Source organism: Carassius gibelio, chromosome A23, assembly GCF_023724105.1.
Source record: "Carassius gibelio isolate Cgi1373 ecotype wild population from Czech Republic chromosome A23, carGib1.2-hapl.c, whole genome shotgun sequence".
In the NCBI taxonomy this organism is placed as follows: domain Eukaryota; kingdom Metazoa; phylum Chordata; class Actinopteri; order Cypriniformes; family Cyprinidae; genus Carassius; species Carassius gibelio.
In genome coordinates, this window is record NC_068393.1 from 14,680,470 (window position 1) to 14,706,369 (window position 25,900).

Here is a 25,900-nt window from a genome sequence, read left to right on the forward strand (position 1 = left end):
AGTTTTAGTTTTTAATACTTCAACTTAATATAAATGATAATAAGAAATGTTGCCCTGGCTATCTGAAATCAAATGTTTATATTAGTTTAGTTAATGTTATATATATATATATATATATAGAGAGAGAGAGAGAGAGAGAGAGAGAGAGATGATAGATAGATAGATAGATAGATAGATAGATAGATAGATAGATAGTCAAAAGTATTAAATATTAAGTCATATGAATTACAGTAAATGGTTTAAACTGTGAGATTAAAAATCATAATTCTGACATGAAAATGAAATTGACTTGACTTTTTATGTCGTAACTAATGATTTTCTTCTTATGTGGCAGAAATGGGCTTCCATAATATAATACTGATGGCTAATGGCTTTCTAATAACCGACTAGTTTTGAACCGGCCAGATAAAGTTTTTCCAGTCTGTGAGTGTTGCGTGTTCGCTGTCAGTGAGAGGCGGAGAGAGTGAGCGAGAGTCAGGCGCTGTGTGACGCCCCTCGCTCGCGCTCGGTTCTGCTGCAGTGACTCGGCGAAGGCAGGATCATTTTATCACACTTTCCCCTTCAGTCCGCTCACACACACTTTTAACATCTGACAGCACCCCAGGACGGCCATGACGTCTCGAAGGTAAGCTGAAGGCTACATTATAACAGCAAGAGCGGGTGCTGATGGTTACTGTTACTGTATGAATGAATCGAGCTCGACACGCAGCTCAATGAGGCTCCTGGTCCTCTCCGGCCCGTTATACTGTAAATGTGTTCGCTTCGCTCAACGATTTTATACAAAAGACTATTTAGGAATAGTTTTTTTTTTCTTTCTTTCTTTTTTTCAGTAGCATATGTAGATTGTAGGCATCGCTCTCGCCTACCGGATGTTGAATGTGAATAATCAGCGCAAAGTCACTGTAACAGTTTCTCTCTCTAATGCAGTATAAACAGTGCTTCATTAGTTTATTGAGGCGGTTTATTAGGAGGTAATTCCCTCCTACTGTATTTACTGTAGTCTACCTCGTGTGCTAAAACAATCATTTAAAATATTAAGAGAAATATGCACTCAAGCGCTAATACAAATCTGTAAATGTAGCTGCATATAATTTATTATTGTAAACTCTTGCCTTCCTTGTTATCTTGTGATATGTTTAACAATGTTGAGAATTTATCTAATATTTTTTTATTTAGGCCTTTTTTTATTTCATTTTTGGTGGGTGGTGGGTTTAGATTTTACACTGTATGTTTGAAATTCCGTGATTATTTGCATATGTATGAGGTCAGTAAAATTGATTGGACAAATACAGCACGCGACCTGTTCTAACAATTGTTCGTACAGAAAAGTGTGTAAACAGCGCGTGTAAGTTTCGACTACTGTACAAAGCGCATGAATATTTAGTTATGAATATTTAAGGTAAGAGGCATTTTATAAATAGTTGTTGCTAAACATTTCTGGTGCAGGGTTTTAAATTTAGCCAAAATTAAAAGACTTTAACCCAAGGATAAGTGTGGTGTGATGCTTGTTTCCTGAAGTTGGACATATGATTTGTATATTCTGAGTGTCATATCTGCATAAACAGAGATCTAGAGATTCATTGGGTTAATGCATGCACACAAAGAGCTGAACCACACACCAGTTATTGTGAGAGTTTGCACAGGTGGCCTTGGTTAAACAACATACAGTATGGAAACAACACACTTTATGCTTGCACTATCCTTGCACTAACCGTTAACACAACATGTTCTAGGATTCAGTGCTGGTTATGGCTTCACCGGCAGCTTTCATTTGTCAAAGTAATAGTCTGTTAGCCTTTGGCCTTTACTCTGCCTTTACATCATCTGTTATATAAATAGTTCTGCTGTCAACAATTACCATTGACTATTATTAGCATCATTAGATTATCATTACTGATGTCCTTCTCATCTCATTAAAGGAATAGTTCACCCATGCATGTTAACTTGTGTGGCTTTATTATTTATAGAAAGAGAATGTTGACTGAGACCATCATCTCTTTTTGTGTTCCACTGAAAAAAGAAGGTTGTACAGTTTTAGAAAAACGTGAGTAAGTGATGACCCTTTAACTGGTATGAAAAGTGATCTCAGTACATAACAGAGGATGAATCTGTCCAATGTGCTAAAGTGGCAGGGACCTGAACTGTGCATTTTGCAGGTTTTTCAATTATCTGTGCTATACAAACAGGAAAATGAAAAATTATTTCAATAGATGATTTACATATATTACGCTTACAAATGTTTTATTGTTCACAAGAGGTTTTGCATAGAGGAGGCCAAACAAAGTTACTTAGCTCAGTGTTCATGCATATTTAACATACTAGAGAACATTTAAACTGCTCCTAGTTTTGTCCAAAAGAGATTTATTTTTTATTGTCTTCATGTAATGTAGAAGACTTTTTCTTGGTTACTAAGCCCACCTGCTATATTTTGAATTATTCTCACTTCTTTCTTTCTAGATCATAAAGCATCTTTTGTGAGCAAGTGTGTAAGTGTGTACAGGAAAGAGGAAAAAGGAAGAGATTGCTCATTGCGTGGTTATTTTTGTATGGTCATGAAAATATGGGGTCATGAATATTTTGGTTGCACAAAAATAGTCACCTGTTGCCAAAATATCCACACTAAGTTTCTTTCTTTCTTTCTTTCTTTCTTTCTTTCTTTCTTTCTTTCTTTCTTTCTAAAGCACATTTAATAAGAACCATGAGTTGACCAAAGTGTTGTACTTAATAATTATTAAAAGGCAAATATATTGATAAGCATATTTTCAAACAATGCACCTTTGTTGAAACTGATCAAATGTTTTCCATCATTCTGTGATTAATAAAAATGTATTTGAACAGCATTTATTTGAAATAGAAACTGTTTCAATTTTATGCATCCTTGCTAAATAAAAGTATTCATTTCTTTCAAAAAACAAAACAAGACAGTATGTCAGTATTTAGGGTATGTCTGAGAGTTTGACTTGTTTGTCTGAAAGTAGAAAGGACAGGACTGATAGTGTTGTGCTAAAAATTCACAGACAGGAAAACTGCCTTCAGTGTTGTGAAGTGAGATAGTCTGTCCAAAATTTTCTGGAATTCTGCTAGTCATTACCAAAGGTTTTTTCTTTTTTCTTTTTAGTCATCCGTTTCTAATCTTAAAGCACCAGGATCATCATAGTCAACATTTTCTTTGTTATATTGACATTTATATTAAAATTGAAATCTAAAGTGTTACATATCATGGGTTGTTTGATGATTATCATTTATCATTTTATAAATGAACCCTTAAAAGCAGTCCAGCAGACTGACAGCTATCCAGCATGCCCCTAAACCCACATTACTTATTAATCAAGGAATTATTTCACATCAGATCAAATGTAGCATATATACTGTAGATTAATGTCTCCATAATCATGATATAGATTATGAAGGCAATATATTAAGTATATGGATGTACTTCATTTCATTGTTCATATCATAAATCATCACTTGTTTATTTTTCTCCTAGACACCATTTTTAGGGTGCAAAGCCAGGTCTTGATGCAATTCCAGGAGGCTATTTCTATTGAAAGGGTTGTTATCAGCTGTCAAGAACTTGAATATGATCGTTGACGTTAGATTTTGTTTCACGTGTCCTTGGGCTGTCTAACCCAGGGCAAGTTCAAAAATGGCAACATATTTCTCCCTCAGTAAGGGGAGAGAGAGACTGCTACTGCGTATGTACCATAGTTATGTATGCGAATTGATTTGACATTACATGTACGTGCTTGGGGACTTTTGTTGATCAATGAACTCACATTTCAATAACTCAGATTCACTGCCGTAGATTACTCATAGCTAGAACTGGGTGGAACCTCTATACCCATGTCTGACACTATATGTGTGCGTGTGTGTGTGTGTGGGGGTGGGTGTATTTAATATTTTCTCTTATGCTTTCCATTGCTAAATTGATTTGATCAAGTGTACAGTAAAAACAGGAATATTGTGAAATATTATTACAATTTAAAACAACCGTTTCCTATTTTAAAATATTTTAAAATCAAATGTATCCCTGTGATGACAAAGCGAAATTTTCAGCAGCTGTAACTCCATTATTCAGTGTCACATGATCCTTCAGAAATCATTCTCAGAATTGAACAAAAATATATTCAGCAGGGATGCGTTAAATTGACAGGAAAGACATTTATAATGTTACAAATTATTTCTGAAATAAATTTAAGCTGAAGAAGAGATGAAGTCAGATGAGACAAGCGACAGGACCGTGTGTGTTGGAACTGACTCAGCGTGTGACCGCTAGACTGACATGTGGCAGCATAATCAGCTTTTCTATAAATATCAGTAACGGTTCCAAAATCCAGCCAAAGGGCCCTGTCTGCCCCCAATATAGACGCAGGGGGGTCTTTGAAGCTGAGTTGGAGGTACTATGTATAGTGCTTTTTGTCAGCGAGCCTGCTGCTTTAAATAGCCAACTGTGTTGAACTTGAGACATTATGTAAGAGGGAAGAGGCAGCTCAATGTGTGCGCGTGGGCCTGTGTGTTTCCCCTGTCAGAACACTTTCTGCCTGATAACACTCGCTCTCTCTCTTTCTAGCCCTCACTGTACAAGCTGTTTGTGCCCCCAAGTTATCATAAAAAAAAAGAGAGGCTCTGCTGTCACTCCACAAAATGTGCAGATGTGGATGTGACAAAAGAGGACTGTGGCCATTCCTGTTTCAGATATTTTGAATCTCATTTGCATGTTGGTTTTACTATTACTAAAAATGCCATTGTTTTTAAACTGCATTCAGTGTCTGTTGTTTTCGTTCATCTTGTTGGAATTTATTATTATTTTACGTTTTTTTGCCAGAGTTCTTTGTAATTTTTATCAGGCTGCAATGGCTGTTAATAATTAAGCCAAGAGAGAAAGTCGTGAATTTATTTTATCGAAGAGGAAGCTAAAAGAACAGAAGAGCGCTTCCTTTGGATTCTGACCATTATAACACTAATGGCCTCAGATTGCATTTATTGGGTCCTTATGAGATTGTTCGGGACGGTTTAAAGGGAAGTTACAGGACAATGTTACTTCCATGATGAAGCATTAAAGAGAACTGATAAGATTCAAGCTGAAGTGTACTGCTTTTGACCATAAACTGTGCCCCAGTTTAAGATGTGGAGATGGCCAGAAGTGAGGCATTTGTAGGTTGATTCCTTGAAAGTGTAAAAACTGACTCTTTGGCAGAAAACATTAGTTTTTTTTAGCATCCTGGCATAGCAACATTGGCTCAAGCCTCAAACAGTGATGTGTATTAGGAGCGTCTGAACTGTATGTTTGTCCAACCAATGGCAGATGGCAGGAAAATCTGTCTTTTTTTTCTTTCTTTTTTTTTGCGATTATAAAATGACACACTTCAGCTTTAACTAAAGCTTAGGGTTTAAACTCTTAATATTTTGGACCCATGATATTGTGTCCAGCTCCATTCTGGGGAAATCCTGGAGTTTTCCTGGCACTCAGGTCTGTCCTATTTCTCTCTGTCCCATAGTGACTCATGCCAAAGTTCTTCTGTAATTAGAAAAAAGCTTCATGAGCCTGACCAGTGCAATTTATTCATGTGTGTTCTCCATCTCTTTTAAAATCAGTCAGACATTTAGCTACAGAATTACTTCATTACTTGTCAAGCATTTTTCACTTATGCAACCTACAGTAGCAGAGCACAGTGTTTGCATAAGCTGGCAAGTGCACGCGTGCAGGAGCAAATCATCCTTCAAACTTATTCGTTAGAAACTGTTGGGTTTATAGCAGCTTTGTCTCATAAAAACAATGGATTACTTTATCTCAGAATATTTCAGGCTTTCTATAGATATCTTTCTCATGTCTCTTTGTTGAGTATTCACGGAGTTACAGTTCATTTTAATGACATGTTTGTAAATGAAGATCAGAGCACACAAAGGCTGTAGACAGCGCACCTTGTTTGTTACCGTTATTTTATAAGTGCACTAAGGTGTTTTGTTATTATGTCTGTATCCCAAAAAAAGTAGACCCTTTACAGATTCGATTGATGTATTGCTCTTACGATCTGTACGATTAAAACTGAGAGTGTGATTTAAGTTCTTTTCGGGGTTATCCAGAGAAAATGACTCAAAATGCATATATGCGTTAATCGACTTCAAAGGGTTAAATACCCAAGCCACTCTGAATATGATCTTGTACTGTACTATTACATTTCTCTGTTTTGTTTTCATTTCTTTTCTTTTCTCTTGCCTTCATCGGTGAGTGCAGTATGTGCAGTGCTGGGTTTTTTTTTTCCAAAAGCTGCCACTCTTCATTTAAACCTAATGGTAGCAAAGATAAAGATAAGGGGTGTAAGAGTGTGTCAAGCAGCATGGCAACGCTGCGTCACGTTCAGAGAGAGAGAGAGAGTGAGCAAGAGAGGAAGGGGAGGCAGGAGGGATGGACAGTTGCTCAAAAGCTGATTGTACTGGCTGGCTTTCCTATCAGGGCAGCTCACACGCATCCAAATCCCAGATTAAACACCCCCAACTCTCTTTCCAACCAGCAGCACTCCTACAAGTCCCTGCCCCCTCTCTTCCTCCTTGTGTAACTGTACTGAGCGTGGATTACCAAACTCTGAAGCAAAGCAGGGGCTCTGACAGGCTCCGAACAGAATGGTGAGGTAGGAACATGAGGCATTAGTTGCTGTTATCATTTGTTATCCGGACTATGCCGTTTTCACATGCAACTGCGCTACACTTTTCTTTTGGTGCCACTGTTTGTGCAGGAGTGTGTGCGCACTTTGCAGGATGGTTTGCGGTTTGTTGTGGCTGTGTGTTGTGCTCCTGGAGAGCTGCTGGGAGCTCAGTGAGGCTTAGAAGTGACCTGGTGCTGTTCGTTCCTGTGTGCAGATCCTTGCCTGAATGTCTGCATCCATACAATCCCGTTCGAGTAAAGGACCAAACACTCTCCATCACAAGAGAAACCTGTCCGTCTGGTGTTTTTTGCTACTTGCAATCTTTATTTTTGTTATCGTGAAATTGAGAAGTTATTGTTATCTGTTCCTATAGTTTCAGAGAACTTTTTTTTTTTTTTGTGAAGGGCTGAGAACAGTTTTGGGAACTGAAAAGAAAGGTTAAGGGGTCAGACTAAGCCCACTATCATTGTTTTATGAAAATGCATAACAGCTTAGCTGGGATAAGTGACACCTCCTATTTTCCCTTCTGATGACCTCAAATTCCACAATTATCTACTTTTTAAATTCACAATTATTCTACTCTACTTTTTTTGTTTACCAAACACAGACATAAAGAGCAGACCTAACTGAATCAAGTCTTTGATGTTGTGGGTTGCATAATTGTACATATTCTAATGAATTATTTGAATGTCTCCACTATCTGCTTTTGAAGAAATAGTGTAGTATCATGCTAGAGAGCATTTCTATCAGTTCTGGCCCTTTCGTCTCAGTGTAGTGTACAACACGACATTGATACATTCGTCAAATGTTAACACTCACAGGACAGTGCACTTCACCATCACAAAAGTACATTATTTGCATGTGCTTTAAAGCCTTGCCCGTTAATTCAAACATTTCATTCTGACATCCTTTAATGTTAATAAAAGAAAAAAACAGAGAAAAATCACTCACTGCTCTTGACTGAAAAATGTTATACAGCTGCTGTAAGAATCATTGTAGGATCGTTTATACAGTGTATATAATGTTTTGTTTTTATATTTGTTCATTTAATTTCTTGAATGATACTGCTAAATACACCTGAAAAATAATATTTGTATGTAATGTGGATTTGTAATGTTGTTCTTATTTTTTATAACAAAGATAAAATAATTAAAGATTTTTATCTTCAACCACTTTTTTAAAAAATCTAAAAAAAAAAAAAAAAACTTTTTTAGCTTTGTTTTTAAAATAGGGAAATAGGGACATTTTTGGCTGTACTGCTCAGACAACTTGCAAAAAAGTAAAACCAACATGACAACGAATAATTTTTTTTTTCCTGAAAAAAAGTTATATATTTTTGCCATATAGGCTCAGTTAAATATTCTAAAACAGAATATTTTGGTCCATTGCTTTAATGTTGAAAAAAGGATATTGAGCCCATGTATTATCAGCTAATGTATGATGACATGTTTATCTACACAGCACAGACCACATTTATTGCTATATCGTTATTTCAGTTCTTCATGACATATGAGGTATGTTAATGATATTATGCATTTTATAGATATATTAAAATATCTCTTTTGTGTATGCCCTGTACACTGTTTTTAAAAAAGAAAAAAGGCAGCTGTCAGTTATCAAAAGTTCCCTGTAAAAAATAAACTTATACAGGGTGGCAATAAATTTCATAAGGTATATAATTTCATTTTTTTTATCTTATATGTTAATATACTGTTATTAAACAATTAAAACAATTGTAATTTCCAAAAACAAAAACGAATAAACATGTATAGACAGTACATATTGTTATACACACAAACACAAAAAAATAAAGATTACAAAATTACTTAACAAAAAACATAACTTTAGCAACATTTTAATGTAAACTTTCTTGTCTTGTTGAAATATATTCAAATTTTACAAAAAAAGGTAATTCAGATGTTTTACTTCCAAAACCCATGAACTTTGCAGATTTTTTACAGTATAATTATGTGCATTTTTTAATAAATTCATATAAAATATTTTTTTCACTATATATGATATGGTAACTTATGGTAAGCGTTTCTTTTTTGTTACAATTACAAACCTGTGCATACATTTGAGTACAAATTTGTTTCTATGACGTACTGTAGCTGCTTGGACTTGCTTTTCTGAAAGTCACTGTCAGGAGGAAAAGTGCTGACTGAAATGTCAATGAATTATTAATCCAAATACATTGTAATATTTTTGCTTAAGTGGCAAACTTTAGAAAAGATAAGGAAGTTAAGGACTATGTATAATGATGATGTGACAGGAGGGGAAAAATGGACCTTTTGACAAGCATACAATCATAGAAGCAGTGAGTCATGATGAGAAGGAAAGAGATTCAGAGCTCTCAACATCCCCTCTGATCAGTGAAACCGTGATTACCAAAGCTCACAGGTAGTCTCCACGATACGATACGATACGATACAACGTCAAAGGTGCTGAAACACTCCCTCTGCAGTGAAGAACTGGAGGAAGTGAGTGATGCTCACTTGCTCTGTGTGGAAAGATGGAGAATAGTGAGTTAGAGTTTAAACTCATGACGTAATACGCACAACTGTTCATTAAATACAAGTTAATCTTTAGACAACATTTGAGGAATTCTGAAGAACATTTCGAGTTGTCCACAGTAATGCACCAGGACTTTAAATCTTACATTTCTTTGTCGTGCACATGTTTGTTACATGTCTTTAACTCTGTAAATCTCATAATGCTATTGTTTCGTATTTGTCCCAGATTCATATCTAATATATGGACCATTCCATCTCAAGTGCTTTTTTTCTTTTTTTCTTTTTCTCAAGTGATTTCTTTGTCACCAAGGGAATGTTATCGCTGGCTTACATATAGTTGAGTTTTTGAGAATTATTTTCTGTAATAAAAAAAGCCAGATTCTGCTCCACTTGTATTAATTCTAGAATATTCATTTAATTCATGCATAACAGAATTACCTTAAATTTAACACTTGAGAATTTAATAATACAGGAATTATGTATAAAATTTCTTAAAATAGAGAACTTTTTGGTCAGTTTTGGAGAGCAGGAGAGACTTAAACTTTAAGAAATCTTGCTGACCTAATCCTGTGTACTCTAATGTATATAATAGCAATCATACAGTGTGGTCAGGATTTACCCAGTTCTGTCAAGATGAAAGTAAGTGACCCGCATGCGGTCACTTAAAGAGAGATTAAGACATAGGGCCCCTAGCAGGCAGCCACGCTTAGAAACAGCACACAGATAAAATTACTCCTGACCCCTGGATGGCCATTCACAAAGCCTTCTCACGTAAGGGAGCCGGTGTATGAACAGACGGGCTGCAGGCAGCCAGACAGCTGGGGCTCAACACTAACCCAGATTACACATGACCTCCCGTCCCCTTCCACCCTCCCAATCAACCCCGAAGGATTAGGAAATAACTTTTCAAACACAGCAATCGTAAGTGATTAGAAATGGCATTCGCCTTGAAATTGGACACAAATATACCTATGGATAAGCTTGCTTGATGACATCACTAGAATGGGTGTGTCAAAGGGGAGGAGCCAAAGAGTTTCGGAGGGCCATGGGATGCAGAAATGCATATATATTTTAGATATATTTATATAACTTTATAAAAGTCTTTATTATCACTTTGGATTGATTTTTTGCATCCTTGCTGAAAAAAGTAATAATTTCTTACTGACCCCAAACATTTCAACAATAGTGTGTAAAAATGAAGCATACATGTTAGAAATGCAGAAGAGAATGCTGTACTAGTGACTTTGTCAGACCTTAGCCTCTCATTGTACGTTTACAAGTGTTAGCAATATTTTTATGAGTTTTGATCATGAGATGCTTTCTTAGCTATTGATGATCAGGGCTTGTTGTATCTGCTGAGCATGTCATTTTGCTTTCATTTTAGGTGGTTTCATCCCAACATCACTGGGATCGAGGCAGAACACCTGCTCCTGACACGGGGCGTCCATGGCAGCTTTCTAGCAAGACCCAGCAAGAGCAACCCAGGAGATTTCACTCTCTCTGTCAGGTCGGCATGTTTACTGTCCTGTGCACTCCTCCACATCTGCCCCACTTCGCTTCTACTCTTTAATTCTACAGGACTCTTATGTTGGTCATTAGGTTTTTTTGGTCTGCTGTGGATTGTGAAGTTTAGCATGAATTACATCTCTCCTGTTAAATGTTTATCTATGCATTATTGATTTCTTACTTGTTAGTCTAGCTGGCTGTTTCCATGCCTGGTAAAGCATTAAAATGCTTGTTTGTGTCCCATATTTCTTTGTCAAGTCCACATTTGTTTAATGCAGTGAAAACTCAAGAGATTACTTCATAAAATACAAACACAATAGGGAATCTTTACTAAATAGTGAAACCATTGGCATTATCACATAATAAATTGCATTGAGTCAAAGCACATCGAGTATTACAGCAGTATTGTTATTGGTTGCTATAAGTGTTAGATGTTCGAACATGGATGACAATAATAAATGGCACTTTCCCTCCCATTTTCCAGAAACTCTGCTTTTAAGTTGCCCCTGAGCTGGTGTTTAAGCAATACAGTGTCAGCTCATAGAAGGTCTGTGAGCCATTGCAGCTGCTTGTACAATGAGTGATTGGAGAGTCGGTGGACAGGGAGAGAGAGAAAAACAAGCTTTCATAATAGCTTTAAGATGTGGAGGCTATGGAGCCCCAGACCTGCTGTTTGTGGTTATGGTGGTAAGACTCTCACTGTATCTAATGTTCTTCATAACGCAGGCCACGTGGCTCAGCTCCACCACAAGCCTTCAGGCCGGAGCCCTGCTGCCTGTAGACTGATTTATCTGGCCAGCTGGGAAGCAATGAAGTCAGCTCGTTCTGATTATCAGATGCATGGTATATACACAAGTTAATAGTGAAGGCTGTTGATTAGTGTATTGTTGGACACATGTTTTGTGCTTTTCAGCACCAAATTACTGGAAAATATACAGACATACATCTGTTCCAAATCCTAGTGAGCTAACTACTGCCTACGTAAGGAGCTGCCTTCATACAGTAACTATCAGGAAATCTCATAAGTAAACAATTTGGAACGCACTGCATAGGTTTCAAATCTGTGCAGCACACAAATAAAACTCCACAACTCTCATTTGTTTTTGTTTTATTTTGACATCAGCAGACTAAGAACTATTTTTATTTATATTTGCCAGTATTAGATTAAATCATCCACCATCTTGGATTTTTTTTTTTTTTTTTTTTTTTAATTGTTGCAGTATATTCTTGAATTGCCAACAACGTTTTCTGTTCAAACAATAGAATTGTATTGTTTTTGTTATTCCAGTTGCAGAATTAATGCAGAAATTTTACTTGACCTTTTATATTTGTGCATAATATTTAATATTGTTTTTGGCCCACATTCCTATTTATGTAGGGGTCAGTCCATCTGAAATGCTCCAAAAAAAGTCCAGTTAGGCAGTTAGGCAGTTGCAATTGTCGAAAAAAGTAAATATATTTATATATGTATTTATTTATTTGAATGATAAACAATTTGTATTGTAATTGCAAAACCACCCATTTTTACTTTTATTTTACTTTACTTTTCACTTTATAAAAAGCTGGTCAACCTCCATTAGACAAGTTGAGATGGACTGATCCATATTAATTATATGGCACACTGAAATTCTTCATTCTTATTGGTCAGCTGTGTCAAGTTTTTGTGTTATTACTGCTAAACATTATATTTGACTGTTGTCCAAATGACTGGATCGTCATTTGAGGTTTTATCGTTCTCTGTATTCTCACATGACTTTTTAGGACTAAAATTAATATTCATGTCAGGTTCCTGATTACCCTTTCAAGATTTTTTTCACAATAATAAACTAGCAGATCCATGACACATTTCGTGGCTTACAGTATGAACTCAGTAAAACAAACAATTAAATAAATAACAATAACAATCAAATAATATATAATAGCAAGTGTGTTTGGAATGTAATGAGCAAATTTGTAGATAAAGAAGCATAAAATTGACCTAATGCATCAGTACAATGCAGATATCAGCTGAAAGCAAAACAGGTTGCCTCACTGCCATTCTGCCTCTCAGGCCTAATGTAGATCATGTATATAAGAACGTAATTACAAAGTTATGAGGCCAAATGGACACCTAGGGACTCCATCGCATTATCTCCCCCTCCTCCATGCTTCTGTTTCTCTTATCTGTCTCTCACCATTTTTCCTGGGTGGAAACTATTGCTCAGTGTCTGCTCTATTGTTAACCATTAAGTAGCAGACAGAACACTGGGAGCCGAGTCACTGCACTGCAGTGTAACGTATGATGTGTCAGGGCCAGGTGAAATGTGTTAGGCGATGTTTCCTGTCCGGCTGTTATGGCTGTCAGGAGCAGCCTAAAGGAAGTGCCCCTCTGAAACTGTTTTTACATTCACAAAGCATAGTTTGACGCACTAGTTAGGGTTAAACTTTCAGTATTGTGACTTTTATACAGTAGTAACAATCAATCCAGAACCGATGTGAAGTGAAAATTAAATGGAAGTCGTTGGAATTGTATAGCATTGTATGTAGTGGTCGACCGATATGTGTTTTTTGACAGACAATGCCGATATCTTGGATAATGCCGATAGCCGATATAAAGCCGATATCATTTTTTTATTATTATGAATAGTATTTAAGAAATTTGAAATCATTTAGCAATGTATTAAAAAAATTAATGTGTAAAAGAAACATACTTATACTTTAGATGACAGTATTTTTCACAAATACATAAATATTTAATAATAATAATGTGTGCCTTTCTATTACTAATCGGCCTAATATAAAACCAATCATTAATACTTTCTGTATACATTAATTCCTTTGTTTAACCGTTCTATCTGATTATTAGACAGACTTCTGTATTAGATAAAACACATCAGCTAAACAGAAAAACATATCGGCCGATGCCGATATATGAAAAATGCCAAATATCGGCCGATATATCAGCCTTGGCGATATATCACTCGACCACAGAAATGTAGAAGATGATTTTGCAGTCAAACATATATTTCACAACCCACTAGTGGTAAATGTATGTTTGACAGTCTGATGAGTTGTACAGTACAACACTGTTGTAAACAGAATTGTTTAATCCATTAGGTCCAATCTATAGGATATACACTTTGCTAAGCCTTCCTTATGTATCATCATGTCACACAGGATGATGTAGTCTCCATCTCTCCATCACAAAAATATGAACATTTGAAGAATCACATGATTTCATTCATCATATATTTTTGTTTTGGCATCCTAATGTAAAAAAATTGTCTGCATATGTGCCGCCACATGCAGTTCTGGAGAAACAAATATCACTTTAGGCACCCTAGATGATGTTCTGTTGGTCAATTTGTCTGGTAAAAGTTGTTATAAGACTCAACAGATGTTTTCCTTTGTAGTTAAATTGTCTTGTGTTACTTACATCAGCAAGATTCTGAAAATCATACTTAAAATCAGATTTGAAACCTTGTATTATGTTGCAGTTCCTAATAAAGTTACTGGTGAGTAACTCACTCATTTCATTTACTCAACCAAATCAATTTGACTTCATTTGGCAATTGGCAAGTGTTATTTTTGGGCCCTGTGTGCAACACTTGATTGTGTTAAGGAAAATAATCTGGTAGAAAAAAAGATGAAAACTCTTATGCATACACTTATGCTCTTCATTCATAAGCATTTGTTGCTCCAGCAACAGTGACAGCCTGCACCTTTAAGCGTGGACATGGAGAGGAGCTCAGTCGCAGTATTGTGTTTCTCTTTTGGTTTCTGCAGAGGCTGGCTTTAGCAGGAAAATCAATGATGAACTCATGCTCGAAGATAAAATTCAGCAGGTGTCCTTGAATCTGACTGTAGCTAGAGCTCAGTCATTCTACTCTGACTCATAGCATGGTACAGCCTCATGCTCATGATCGAATCACATTCACACATTCTGAACATTTACATTTGAGTTCAAGGCATCTGACAGGGTGCTATCGGTCTAGTATAAAGATTTTTACGTGTGCCTATATTTTAGTGGAAGCGGAGTGTAGTTGTCTCCACAAATGTCCAAAAAAAAAAAAAAAAAAAACTCTTGGAGAAATCTAGAGATAAAAAATAATTGTTTGAATTTTACATAAAATTATGTAATTTTATTGTTGTTTTATTTTGTTCACTGTTATAAAATAGATTTTTGTAGACTTGATCTTTTTCCAGTGGTTTTCTTTTGAAATGTGTGTGTGTGTGTGTGATTGCATTAGTAGCTCAGCCAGACCCAGAGCACAGAGCTGCTCATCTGCTGCAGTCAGCAGCCATTAGCCCCACACTGCTGAGACACCGTGCTGCACTGCCTCCTCTGTTACCTCCATAATGCAATTACACAGTGGAGAGTGCAATTTCATGAGCCAGGCCAGTGATGGATAGAGCGATGAATGCCTAGAGAAAGCTAGAGAAATGAAATGAGAGGAATCATGGTCTCATATTAGATCGGTTGCTGTTTTTCACTGGATTTTGTTTACTGTAGTTTTATGTGTGTGTGTCTGAGCTGCATTGCTGTAGGTATGATCTGCTCACGAAGCGTTAAGTTGTGGTTTTGTGCCCGAGCACAGCTGATTATATCTATGCAGGTGTTCCTTTCTGCTTTTTCCATACGCTGCCATTTAAAGCTGCTGTGCAGTTTTTGACGGTTTTGATGACAGTATACCTGAAGTCTACTAAGAGTAATTTTCCATTAAGTATATTCAATTTGTGATTTTGGCTGCTACAAAACATTTAGTCCCTCTTGTTTTTTTTGTTTGTTTTTTTTTCAAAATCTCTAAGGTCACTTGTCTTAGTAGAAATGAATGTCTTCAAAAACAGTGTCTTGGCATTTTTCTCAAATATAAATTGAGCATTGCATTTTACTGTAAGAAAATAAATAGGAAAATAAAACAATTTAATTCATTTGCAATGATGGCTGCATATTCTACAGCTAAAATGTAATTTTATGATGGCTATATAAATGTATACAAGCTTTTGCTGGCAAATCATGGCCTACAGTGCAGATTTAGAGATTTGAATTTGTTTATTTATGTTTAAATGTTATGTCGTTTATGTCTGCTAAATAACTGTACCATTGTAAAACAATTACATCAGCATTTAACGTGTCATTTTTTTAATGCAACCTCCTAACTATTATGTCTTTTCCATCTTTTCCATCCTGTCTGTCATCCCTCATGTCCTCACTCCCTGCATTTTCCCTGGTGTGTCCCATCTGTTTGTCCTGGGTAGGAGGATCGATGAGGTCACCCATATTAAAATCCAGAACTCGGGGGACTATTATGACCTGTACGGAGGGGAGAAGTTCGCCACACTGGCTGAACTGGTCCAGTACTACACCGAGCAGCACGACCTCCTGCGGGAACGCAATGGAGATGTCATCGAGCTGAAATACCCCCTCAACTGCAAAGACCCCACGTCTGAGAGGTACGGCAGATCCACCCAGAGCACTTAGAGCTTGACAGTGGCATCAGTGTGGGCAGAAGAAATCCTGCCCCCTGGTGTTCAAAACCCAGAGAGGGCTGATTACTGGAAAGGAAGAGTAGCAGACTAATGGTTTGTTTGTCAGACATTTACTGTGCTTATCTTGATTTCATGACTAACAGTTTGTTTTAGCGCTGTGGAACAGGCCCTTCGTTGATTCTGTTTGATGTTTATGTGTTAGCGGTCCAGTCTCATTCTGGAATCTAGTGTACTTTGTAACTTCCTTCACCTAAACATATTTGGGTTTGTTTAGTGTTTATAGGGCTGCGACATCCTCTATGTTGTGAAACCAAAGTGAAATATTTCTGCACATAAAGGATAATTGATGAAAAACATATTTACGTTCAAAGGTAGTATGTGGTTCGTTTTTGTGGTTTTTCCAGTTTGTGAGCGAGTGCCTCCCACACATATCCTCATATCATGACAGCTCACACCGTCTTTACATTTGCAAGATTTCTATGAACACCCCTGTTCATTTTCCGACCACAGACTATAGTTTAGAATATAGTTTTCTATAGTGAAAGTTGGAAATGTGCATTTCATGTAAAAGCGTTTTACTGGTGACAATAAAAAGTAGGCGTTTTTGTGTGTGTGTGTGTGGGGGGGGGGGGGGGGGGGGGTGCTGCCATTATTAATCACTTACATTACAATAAGAGGGTTTAGATATAGAACATTGCAGGAAACATATGTGTTTAGATGCAAAGATTCTGATTGGTGTGTTTTTGCTGATTTTTTGCTATTTAAATGTAGATTTCGAAACACAGATAATTTCATTCATTCATGATTTCTGAAAGATCATGTGTCACTGAAAACTTGAGTAAGTGATGCTGAAAATTCAGATTTGCCATCACAGTAAAAAAAAATGTTTTGATGCATTTACGAAAAACACTTTTTGTATTTCTGTGCCCCATTGTTGTGTTTTACCGCCCCTCAGGTGGTATCATGGACATCTCTCAGGGAGAGATGCTGAAAAGCTTCTTACGGACAAGGGCAAATCCGGCAGCTTCCTGGTGAGAGAGAGCCAGAGTAAACCGGGAGACTTTGTGCTTTCCGTCCTCACTAATGAAGAGAAGCATGAAAACGTAGACCGCAAGACTAAAGTTACCCATGTCATGATCCGTTATCAGGTAAATATGGAATAAAAGCTAAGCATTTTCTCAAGAACAGAAAGCTCAGCATTTTTAAAGAGATGTTCTGATCTCTTTTACCAGGATGGAAAATATGATGTAGGAGGAGGGGAGAGGTTTGACACATTGGCAGATTTAGTGGAGCATTATAAGAAAAACCCCATGGTTGAGAAGAGTGGAATTGTTGTACACCTTAAACAGGTGAGTAAATCAAGCCTGAAAGCAATATGTTTTTTATTTCCACACAAACAGTGAATTATGAATGCAAAGAACAAGTATGTAAAATAATATACATTAGCGTTCAAAAGCATGGGGTTAGTAATGATTTATTTATTTCGGGGGGTCAAAAAATCTCAGCAAGGATTGATTAAATTGATCAAAAGATATGTGATGTTATAATGTTGCGAAATAATTCAATTTCAGTCATTTAATTATATATTTTTAACTTTCTATTCAAAATAGAACATTTCAAAACATTTAAAAAAGTAATACTTTTTTTTTGCATATTGGATCATTTTTAGAACCTAACATAACTTAAATAACATTTCTGTATAAATATTTAGTTTTAAATGTTTAGCTTGAAGTGTGTTTGTGCTTTAATCTTTTTTATTAAATGCCACTCTTTTAACCCTCATAACTACATTTAGGTCTTTTTTAAAATTTTCTTGTTTTTTTCTTGTTCTTTTTCTATGTACCAGCCATTCAATGCCACAAGGATAAATGCAGCGAACATTGAAAACAGGGTACGGGAATTAAATAAAGTAGCTGACAACTCGGAGAAACCCAAGCAAGGCTTCTGGGAAGAATTTGAGGTATTTCTGTCCATATTCATTCTTCTACTCATACTTTCTGTTCATCATGGGATGTGATGATTCAGCCCAGGTTTTGTTTGAAAGTATAGACAGCTTACTTTCCGTTGTAGTACACTCATTAGACCTCAGAGGAGTGTTTGATATGAGAGTTGTTTATAGAAAGCCTATCTGCTTGCTGACCTCTCAAACTGCAGTTCCTGTTGGGTGGTAACTGTTTAGTTAAACAGGACATTCCTGCAGGGGGTGCTGACTTAACACAACGTCTCATTACACCGCAAAGTTAGAATGAATACTTTTCAAGCATTCGTTACTTATTACGTGGAGCAACGTTTCATCCTAACTTTCTTTATCTTGTCCCCTGTGGTTCTGTAGGTTTTACAGCAGCAAGAATGTAAACTCCTTTACCCCAGGAAAGAGGGGCAGAGACCAGAAAATAAAAACAAGAACAGATATAAGAACATACTACCATGTGAGTTACTCTCTTTTATGTACATTATCTTTCAGATTTCATAATGGACAGATATTTCTTTATTTAATGATAGAGCTACAGGGATCTCCAGGGCTCTTGTTCCTGTTTTGAACATCACTTTCTCTGTTGCAGTTGACACCACTCGAGTGCAGATCAAGGAGGCGGATCCCGACGTGCCATGCTCCGATTACATCAACGCTAACTATATCCGAGTAAACCCCCCTGCTTCACTCATAACGCTTACATGTCAATCTAAATGTCATGCTTTTGCTGGGTTACTGGAGCTGTGATCAATAATTATACACACTGTATGTTCCGTATGTTCTTTATAGTCCTCATCGATTGTTTTTTAATTTAGAGCATGAATGAAGAAGGGCGTCATATGGATGAAAGTAAAGTGTTCATCGCCACTCAGGGCTGCCTGCAGAACACTGTCCTAGACTTCTGGAAAATGGTGTACCAGGAAAACACTCATGTTATTGTCATGACAACCAAGGAGATGGAGAGAGGACGGGTGAGGTCCTGCCCTGGATGGAACAATGTTTTGTTTGTTTTGTGTGTGTGTGTGTGTGGGGGTGGGGGTGGGGGGTGGGGGGGTGTTTTTGTGACATATCTGGACACTGAACTCTGTATAATGAAAGGGTATGACACAGGTATTACAAGGAGAGGGTGACTTATGAGGACATAACCCATGTCCCCATTTTTCAAAAGGCTTATAAACCATACAGAATTAGTTTTTTTTTTTTTTGTTAAAATGCACAAAGTTTCCTGTGAGGGTTAGGGTTAGGTGTAGGGTTGGTGTAGGGCGATAGAATATACAGTTTCTACAGTATAAAAACCATTACACCTATGGGATGTCCCCACTTTTCACAAAAACAAGTGTGTGTGTGTGTCTGTGTAAATTTGTAGGTCATGAAATTAAATTTCACAAGATCTCAAAATTTTCTCTGAAATTATAAAAAAATACACAGCACATGTAATTACAAAATGTAAAAAAAAAATGTCTTTATTTAACATTACAATTTAATTTTTATTAATTATTTATAAACAAAACTGGTAAAAAAAAAAAAAAAAAAAAAGTAAATGGAATTCAAAATTTGGAAACATTCTTGATGCTTAATTTGAGAGGTTTAGTACTCCGTTTCAAAAGTGTCTATACAACTGTTTAAATTCAAAGCATCACTATTTAACTAAATGTACAACACACATGATTTATTGTAACTGAAAACTTAAATTCTATCTATAGAATAAGTGTGTGCGGTACTGGCCGGACTTAAATTCAACAAAGGAGTTTGGGAAGGTGTGCGTGAAGAACATTGAGGAACACACAGCTCAGGACTACATACGACGAGAGCTTGAAGTCACACGTCTAGACAGGGTAAGAGCACTCTGGTGACAGTTGAGATGATGTAGTGGAGGGCAGGCGTGACCTTTGACCTTTTTGTTTACAGTAGCAGCTTGGAAAGAGCCCTCTACATTACTTCAGTGCTGTGTTATGTTACATTTTTGTACAAGTCCAGTTTAGATGCAGTAATTTTTCTTCATTTTGTTTGATAATCTGATGTTTTCTTTTTTTGTTTTTTAATCTGTAATAAAGAGAGAGCCTCCCAGGTGTATCTGGCACTATCAGTACCTGAGCTGGCCTGATCACGGAGTTCCCAATGAACCCGGAGGAGTCTTGAGCTTCCTAGAGCAAGTCAACAGAACCCAGAGTGCCCTTCCAGAGAGTGGACCGATAGTGGTTCACTGCAGGTATAGCACACCTCACTTATCCCTTTGACTAATGTAGTTTTGAGAGTGCCATAATGATAAGGAACTGCTGAACTGAGTTGATTATATCAGATGTCAACACAGTTGTTTAAAAAGACAACATTTCCCCTCATTGTGTGCTCTATAATCTAAACCTCCATTTGTCACTGTCATTCTAGTGCGGGGATTGGAAGAACAGGCACAATTATTGTAATTGACATCCTTATTGATATCATAAACAGACAAGGTATCTGTTTTATACAAAATTGCCTCTGTATTGAAATTTTTTGCCTCTTGATGATAAAAAAATAACACAACTGAACTGAATCTCTAAGGGTTGGATTGTGATATCGACATCCCAAAGACCATTCAGAGAGTGCGCCAGCAACGATCCGGTATGGTTCAGACCGAGGCCCAGTACAAGTTCATCTACATGGCTGTTCAGCAATACATTGACACCGCTCAGAAGAGACTGGAAGAGGAGCAGGTGTTTACACACTTCATTTCACCTGATAATAATGTGACATGTTCACTGATAGGACTGTCAAGAGTTTATCAAAAATAATTATTTGACGAGTTTGAAATAAAGTAAAGAGAACTTCTGCATAAATGTAGCTTTCTCCAGTGCCGTTTGTAGGATATAGTATGCATATTATACACTACCCTTCAGCATTTTGGGGTCGGTAAGATTTTTAAGTGTTTTTGAAAGTCTCTTATGCCCACCAAGCTGCATTTATTTGGCGAAAAATGCAGTAAAAACACAACAACAAAACAAAAAACAATTCAATCTGATTAAAAAAAAAAATTTAAGACTGAATTGAATTGATTGAAATGGTTACCTGAATTAATTAACTTAAGTACAAAGGAATTTCAATATTTGACATCCCTTAGGGTTAAAATGCATAAGTTTAATATTCCTTGTTTTTTTCTTTTGCAGAGGAATAAAACAATGGAGAGAGAGTACTCTAACATCAAGTACCCACAGATGTCAAATGCCAGAGCCAAGCCAAACATGAGCTCGTCTCGCTCTTCATCTGTGTGAGTGCTCATTTCCTGTTGTGCACGCATACACACACTTTAAAAAATGGCCCACACAGTGTTGTTACAGGAAAACAGTTAATGAGTTTCTTTTGGTAAACTCTACTATCTCCTACACTTCCTCAATTCTAAATGTATTTATTGCTAAGTGAATCATTTTCCGTCAACAGGGTTCTGACGCTGCTCTGAGTCAGTTGTTCTAGAACAATAAACACAATATGCAATTTCATACAGTTCGTCAAGTCATAAAATGTGTTTGTAACAGTGTCAGTTTCAATTTTGGAACATCCGTTTTGACCCCCTATAATCGAACAGATGTAAATTCAGTCCTCTTTATTTCATTAACACACCTCTTTTCAACTCTTCCACAGAGTGAACGATGACTCTGGCATTTATGAGAATTTGAACATCAAAAATCCAAAGGGCTCCACCAGCAGCAATACCAGGAGATAAGATTCTGTATGTGGGATGCTGTCTCAGGAACTCTGGGAGTATGTTTCTCCACCCTCGCTCACACAGTTCTTCGCCATGCTAACGTGCACACACACACACAAACACACACACTTGCATCAAGGCTGATGAAGTTGAAGAGACAGAAACAGAACGAGTAGGAGAAGCACAGTAAGGAACAGATGGGGTGAGAGAAAAAGTATAATCTTACAAAACAGCACTGTATGCCAAATGACCTTAAAAAAATCACCATACTTCAAAGAATACACACAACTACTGATGTTTTCAAAGGTTAGTATGCACTCTAAATACTTACTCTATAAACGAATAAATACATAAAATACAATCTATATAATTTAGTAAAATAATAGCAAAGCAATTAATTTTATTATAAATAATAATTAATTTTAATTTTTATTTTTTTTTAATTCATAGACTTTCTGTTCTTTGTTAGAATGATTTCTAAAAGGTCATGTGACACTGAAGATTGGAGTAATGGCTGCTGAAAATTTTGAATTACCATCAGAGGAATATATGAAATGTTAAAATATATATTTAAATAAAAATCAGTTATTTGAAATGATCATTGAGCAAGGCACTGAACCCCCAACTGCTCCCCAAATGCCGCAGCATAAATGGCTGCCCACTGCTCCGGGTGTGTGTTCACAGTGTGTGTGTGTGTTAACTGCTGTGTGTGTGCACTTTGGATGGGTTAAATGCAGAGCACGAATTCTGAGTATGTGTCATCATACTTGGCTGTATGTCATGTCACTTTGTCTTGCAGAATTTGTTGAAAGACTCAAATGGATGTGTCCTTTCTATACTGACAGCTTGACACAGCCTTTGTAAAAAAAAAAAAAAAGTAATTTGGCATCTTGCTGACGACGCCTACATCATTACTATAGCAACCAGTGTACAGTAGATACACCAGATAATGATTCCACTGCCTGAACTAATGCATCAAATTTGACTATTTGCAAAAGAACCAAGAAGTATGTGTAAAAGTGGCAGAATTGTTTAAAGAACGCATCCCTGAATGTTCTCTTCCTTTGTTTTGCAGTTCCAGAGGTGCTGTGCAGAAGCACCTGATCGTGGAGCAACACTGGATTAAAGCACTGGGGGGAGGGGGGCACCAGCAGCACCTACAGCTGCTCGGCTAGAGATTCCTGCGAAATCTCCGACAGCTCCTCTCTTCATTTCCTGACTTACTACGTCTAAGAAACTCACACTCCAAAACCAAGTGCCTAAGCAGCAGCTGAAATTGTTCCCGCAAAGGGCGCGTGACTTGGTGCTTTCTCTCCCCACTTCTTGTCTAACAAGCCTCTCTACGTACACTGCACTAAGCTACATGATGGTTTGTATACGTTTGAAATATATATGAAATATGAATATTTACACTCAGTGATTTAACTTCGGATGAAGCTACGCTCTTTCCATGCGGTCTACGGCTGTTTCCAGACCTTGCTTTGTCTACTGGATGTCATCTACTGTAACCAAAGGCCTTTGATGTATATCTCAGAAGCAACAGTTATTTGTGATGCTTGTCAGTGATGCTTGTGGCACGTTGATATAAAAAGAAGAGAAGTACAATGCTCAGCGTCAAGAACCCCCCCTTTTCTTTTCAGAGCATATGAGAGGTGATTGGTCAAATAAAGTTCGACCAATGATTTGGATACAATATGTAAGTAGGTGTTTTAAATGGACTGATCTGGTACAGTCTGGTCGAATCTATACATTATGTGCCAATTAGCAGCCTGTACATCATATTCATAAAAGCTTCTGCGTTGATGCTTTTTTATTGAGCTTTGCCGCCAGGCTAATGAACAGTTGGAGGGAGTCAAGTGCTACTGTCAATCAAAAGCTTATCAACCAATCAGGCTGCCTCTTCATCAATGGGCTCCTTCCTCTATGCGTCTGCTTTCTTGTTCTGAAAACATCAGGTGAGCCTTTATTAGGAAGGGTTTTGTTGGTTTGTTAAGAGTCATTTTGTTTGCAACTATGATTCCCTTAGAGCAATTGTATCTTTTCTTTGTGATATTTGTGAATGTGAATATGAAATCTAGGCCTGGCATTTTTTTAATATTATGCATTTCTTGTTTTCTTGGCAATTATTCCACGTTTTCCTCCTAAGAGACGCATTAAGATCTTTTATCACATATAAACAGGGTATGTGTGTTTTACGGTGTTATAAATGGGCTGATAAAGCTCTTTACGTCAATAGTGGGTTGTGATTGCACTGAGGAGGCCTTCAATTTTTTTTACGTTAAATGAAAACCGTGGTGTTACAAAACCTCTACAAGAGAGGGGGGAATGTCAGGATGCATTTCGTTGGAGACTTTGACTAAAAAGGAGACAGGCCAGATGGCCTGCAGCTAAGATTAAAGAAATAGATTTGTGTAGGGCGAAAAAAGTAATTTAAAACATGGCCGTAATCCACACGTAGCTATTATTAGGTGAGCTCAGCAGTGATGTCATAAGATGTTATATATACGCTACCAGGTCAGTAAGGGTTTGGGGTCAGTAAGATTTTTTTTGATGGTTTTTTTTTTTTTTGGAAACTAATACTTTTATTTAGCAATGATGCATTAATTTATCAAAAGTGATAAATAAACATATTTATAATATTTAAAAAATGTTCTATTTTAAATGAAAAAATAAATACATTTGTTATTGTATCCATCAAAGAATCCTGAAAAAAAAAATTTAACTGCACAACCTTAGTTTTTAACATTTGATGATAATAAAACATAAATCATGTGATACTAAAAAACTGGGGTAATGGCTGTTTTACTTGCACAGGAATAAATTACAACTTAAAGTAGATTCAAATAGAAAATAGTTATTTTCAGTTGTAACAATATTTCACAGTATTTTTGTTTTGGTCAGATGAATCAGGTAATATGTGCAGCCTATATTTGATCATATATTCAGCCTTGGTGATCATTAGAGACATTTAAAAATCTTACCGACTAAAAACTTTTGAGTAGTAGTGTACATCTTGGCTTAGATGAAGCAGGGCGTAATGTATGTGATTAATCAGCGTGTGACTGTGGAAGTGGTGTTAGTTTTGGCCACATGGGGGGATCTGTGATGTCATGATCGGAAGGGCTACCGTACATGTTCAGAGAGAGGCCTGGGTCTGCTTTTTTTGCACTTGAATGGATGAAATGTTTGGGTTTTATACTAAAGTATGAGTTTGTTAAACGGCCCAGAAAGTAAAAGCAATGCCACTGCATATGATAATCATTATCCATGGAATGACTGACTGATTGAATGAATTTGTGATTTATGAACCTGATCGTGTGACAGCAATGTACTACTGGCATCTGAAACGCTTGGAAGCTGTTTGTCTGCTGTTTAAATTAGATTTATTTCAAACTCTGTGAAAATGTGTAAAGGGTCAAAAATGTAATCACATATTAAGACTTGAATTTCAGTTTGAACTGCTGCAAGGTAGTGTCTATGGCTGTCAGAATGTCCTTTTGTTCGGAGGTGTATATAATGACTACTTTTTGTTCATATGCTATCAGTGTGGTGTTTTGCGTTACAGATCAATCTTTTTTTTTTTTTTTTTGTGGTCAGTTGATTTGTTGTAAATTAAATATTTTATTTGTTTGTTAATACAGTGATGGAAATATTCACAGCCGTTTTGCATATTATTTTAGGATGATGTTAACATTGTTATTACTACTACAGTTATACAAAACATCAACAGTTACAAAGCTTTCTGCTTGCATTATCACAATTTCACACACACAAAAAAAGTCTTCTCTTTAAATTTACTTGAATACTATGTTGGTGGGTTTTTTTATTATCTCAGTTGATGATCAGTAGGTTTGATCTGAATCGTGTCGTGGTGATTGTCCTTGTGTGATAAAGACTGTGTTCCCTCTTGCACTGGTTCAGCCTAAAATGCCTTCTGCCCTGAAAGACACAACTGGTGTAAAAACTTGCATTTCAAATGACAATACAGGAATAGTTATTGCATAATAAAGCATACACTGGGAACTTTCAACTTATTGTCTTTGACTCATTTCACCTTGCTCCAAACAAGCAATTGTTGACCCATTTCTTATTTCCTTCCTGCTTCATAATTTCCTTC

At 36.7% G+C, this 25,900-nt stretch overlaps 1 protein-coding gene across 3 annotated transcripts; it reads left to right on the forward strand.

Moving 5' to 3' along the window:
- Window positions 1-458: 458 nt before the first annotated feature.
- On the forward strand, window positions 459-25,813 carry LOC127944735 (tyrosine-protein phosphatase non-receptor type 11). Of its 3 annotated transcripts, none has more exons than XM_052540937.1 (16): window positions 459-625; window positions 10,542-10,664; window positions 15,902-16,096; window positions 17,088-17,280; window positions 17,365-17,481; window positions 17,979-18,092; window positions 18,465-18,561; window positions 18,694-18,773; window positions 18,920-19,075; window positions 19,808-19,939; window positions 20,159-20,313; window positions 20,490-20,557; window positions 20,646-20,797; window positions 21,248-21,348; window positions 21,720-21,839; window positions 22,859-25,813. In XM_052540937.1, exons 1-15 carry the CDS (start codon window positions 612-614, stop codon window positions 21,799-21,801), a joined length of 1,779 nt encoding a protein of 592 aa, XP_052396897.1. In that variant the 5' UTR covers window positions 459-611; the 3' UTR covers window positions 21,802-21,839; window positions 22,859-25,813. The 3 variants fall into 3 exon arrangements, with proteins under 3 accessions (XP_052396897.1, XP_052396895.1, XP_052396898.1); XM_052540935.1 differs by lacking the exon at window positions 459-625 and adding an exon at window positions 6,392-6,624; XM_052540938.1 differs by lacking the exon at window positions 459-625 and adding an exon at window positions 6,463-6,629.
- The last annotated feature ends 87 nt before the right edge of the window (window positions 25,814-25,900 follow it).

Excerpts from the sequence above, each read along its gene's own strand:
- LOC127944735 (XM_052540935.1), top strand. The coding sequence starts at position 6,407 with ATGGACAGTTGCTCAAAAGCTGATTGTACTGGCTGGCTTTCCTATCAG. Across the intron at positions 19,076-19,807 it reads AGGAGATGGAGAGAGGACGG|AATAAGTGTGTGCGGTACTG; the intron begins GTGAGGTCCTGC and ends TTCTATCTATAG. Across the intron at positions 19,940-20,158 it reads AAGTCACACGTCTAGACAGG|AGAGAGCCTCCCAGGTGTAT; the intron begins GTAAGAGCACTC and ends TCTGTAATAAAG.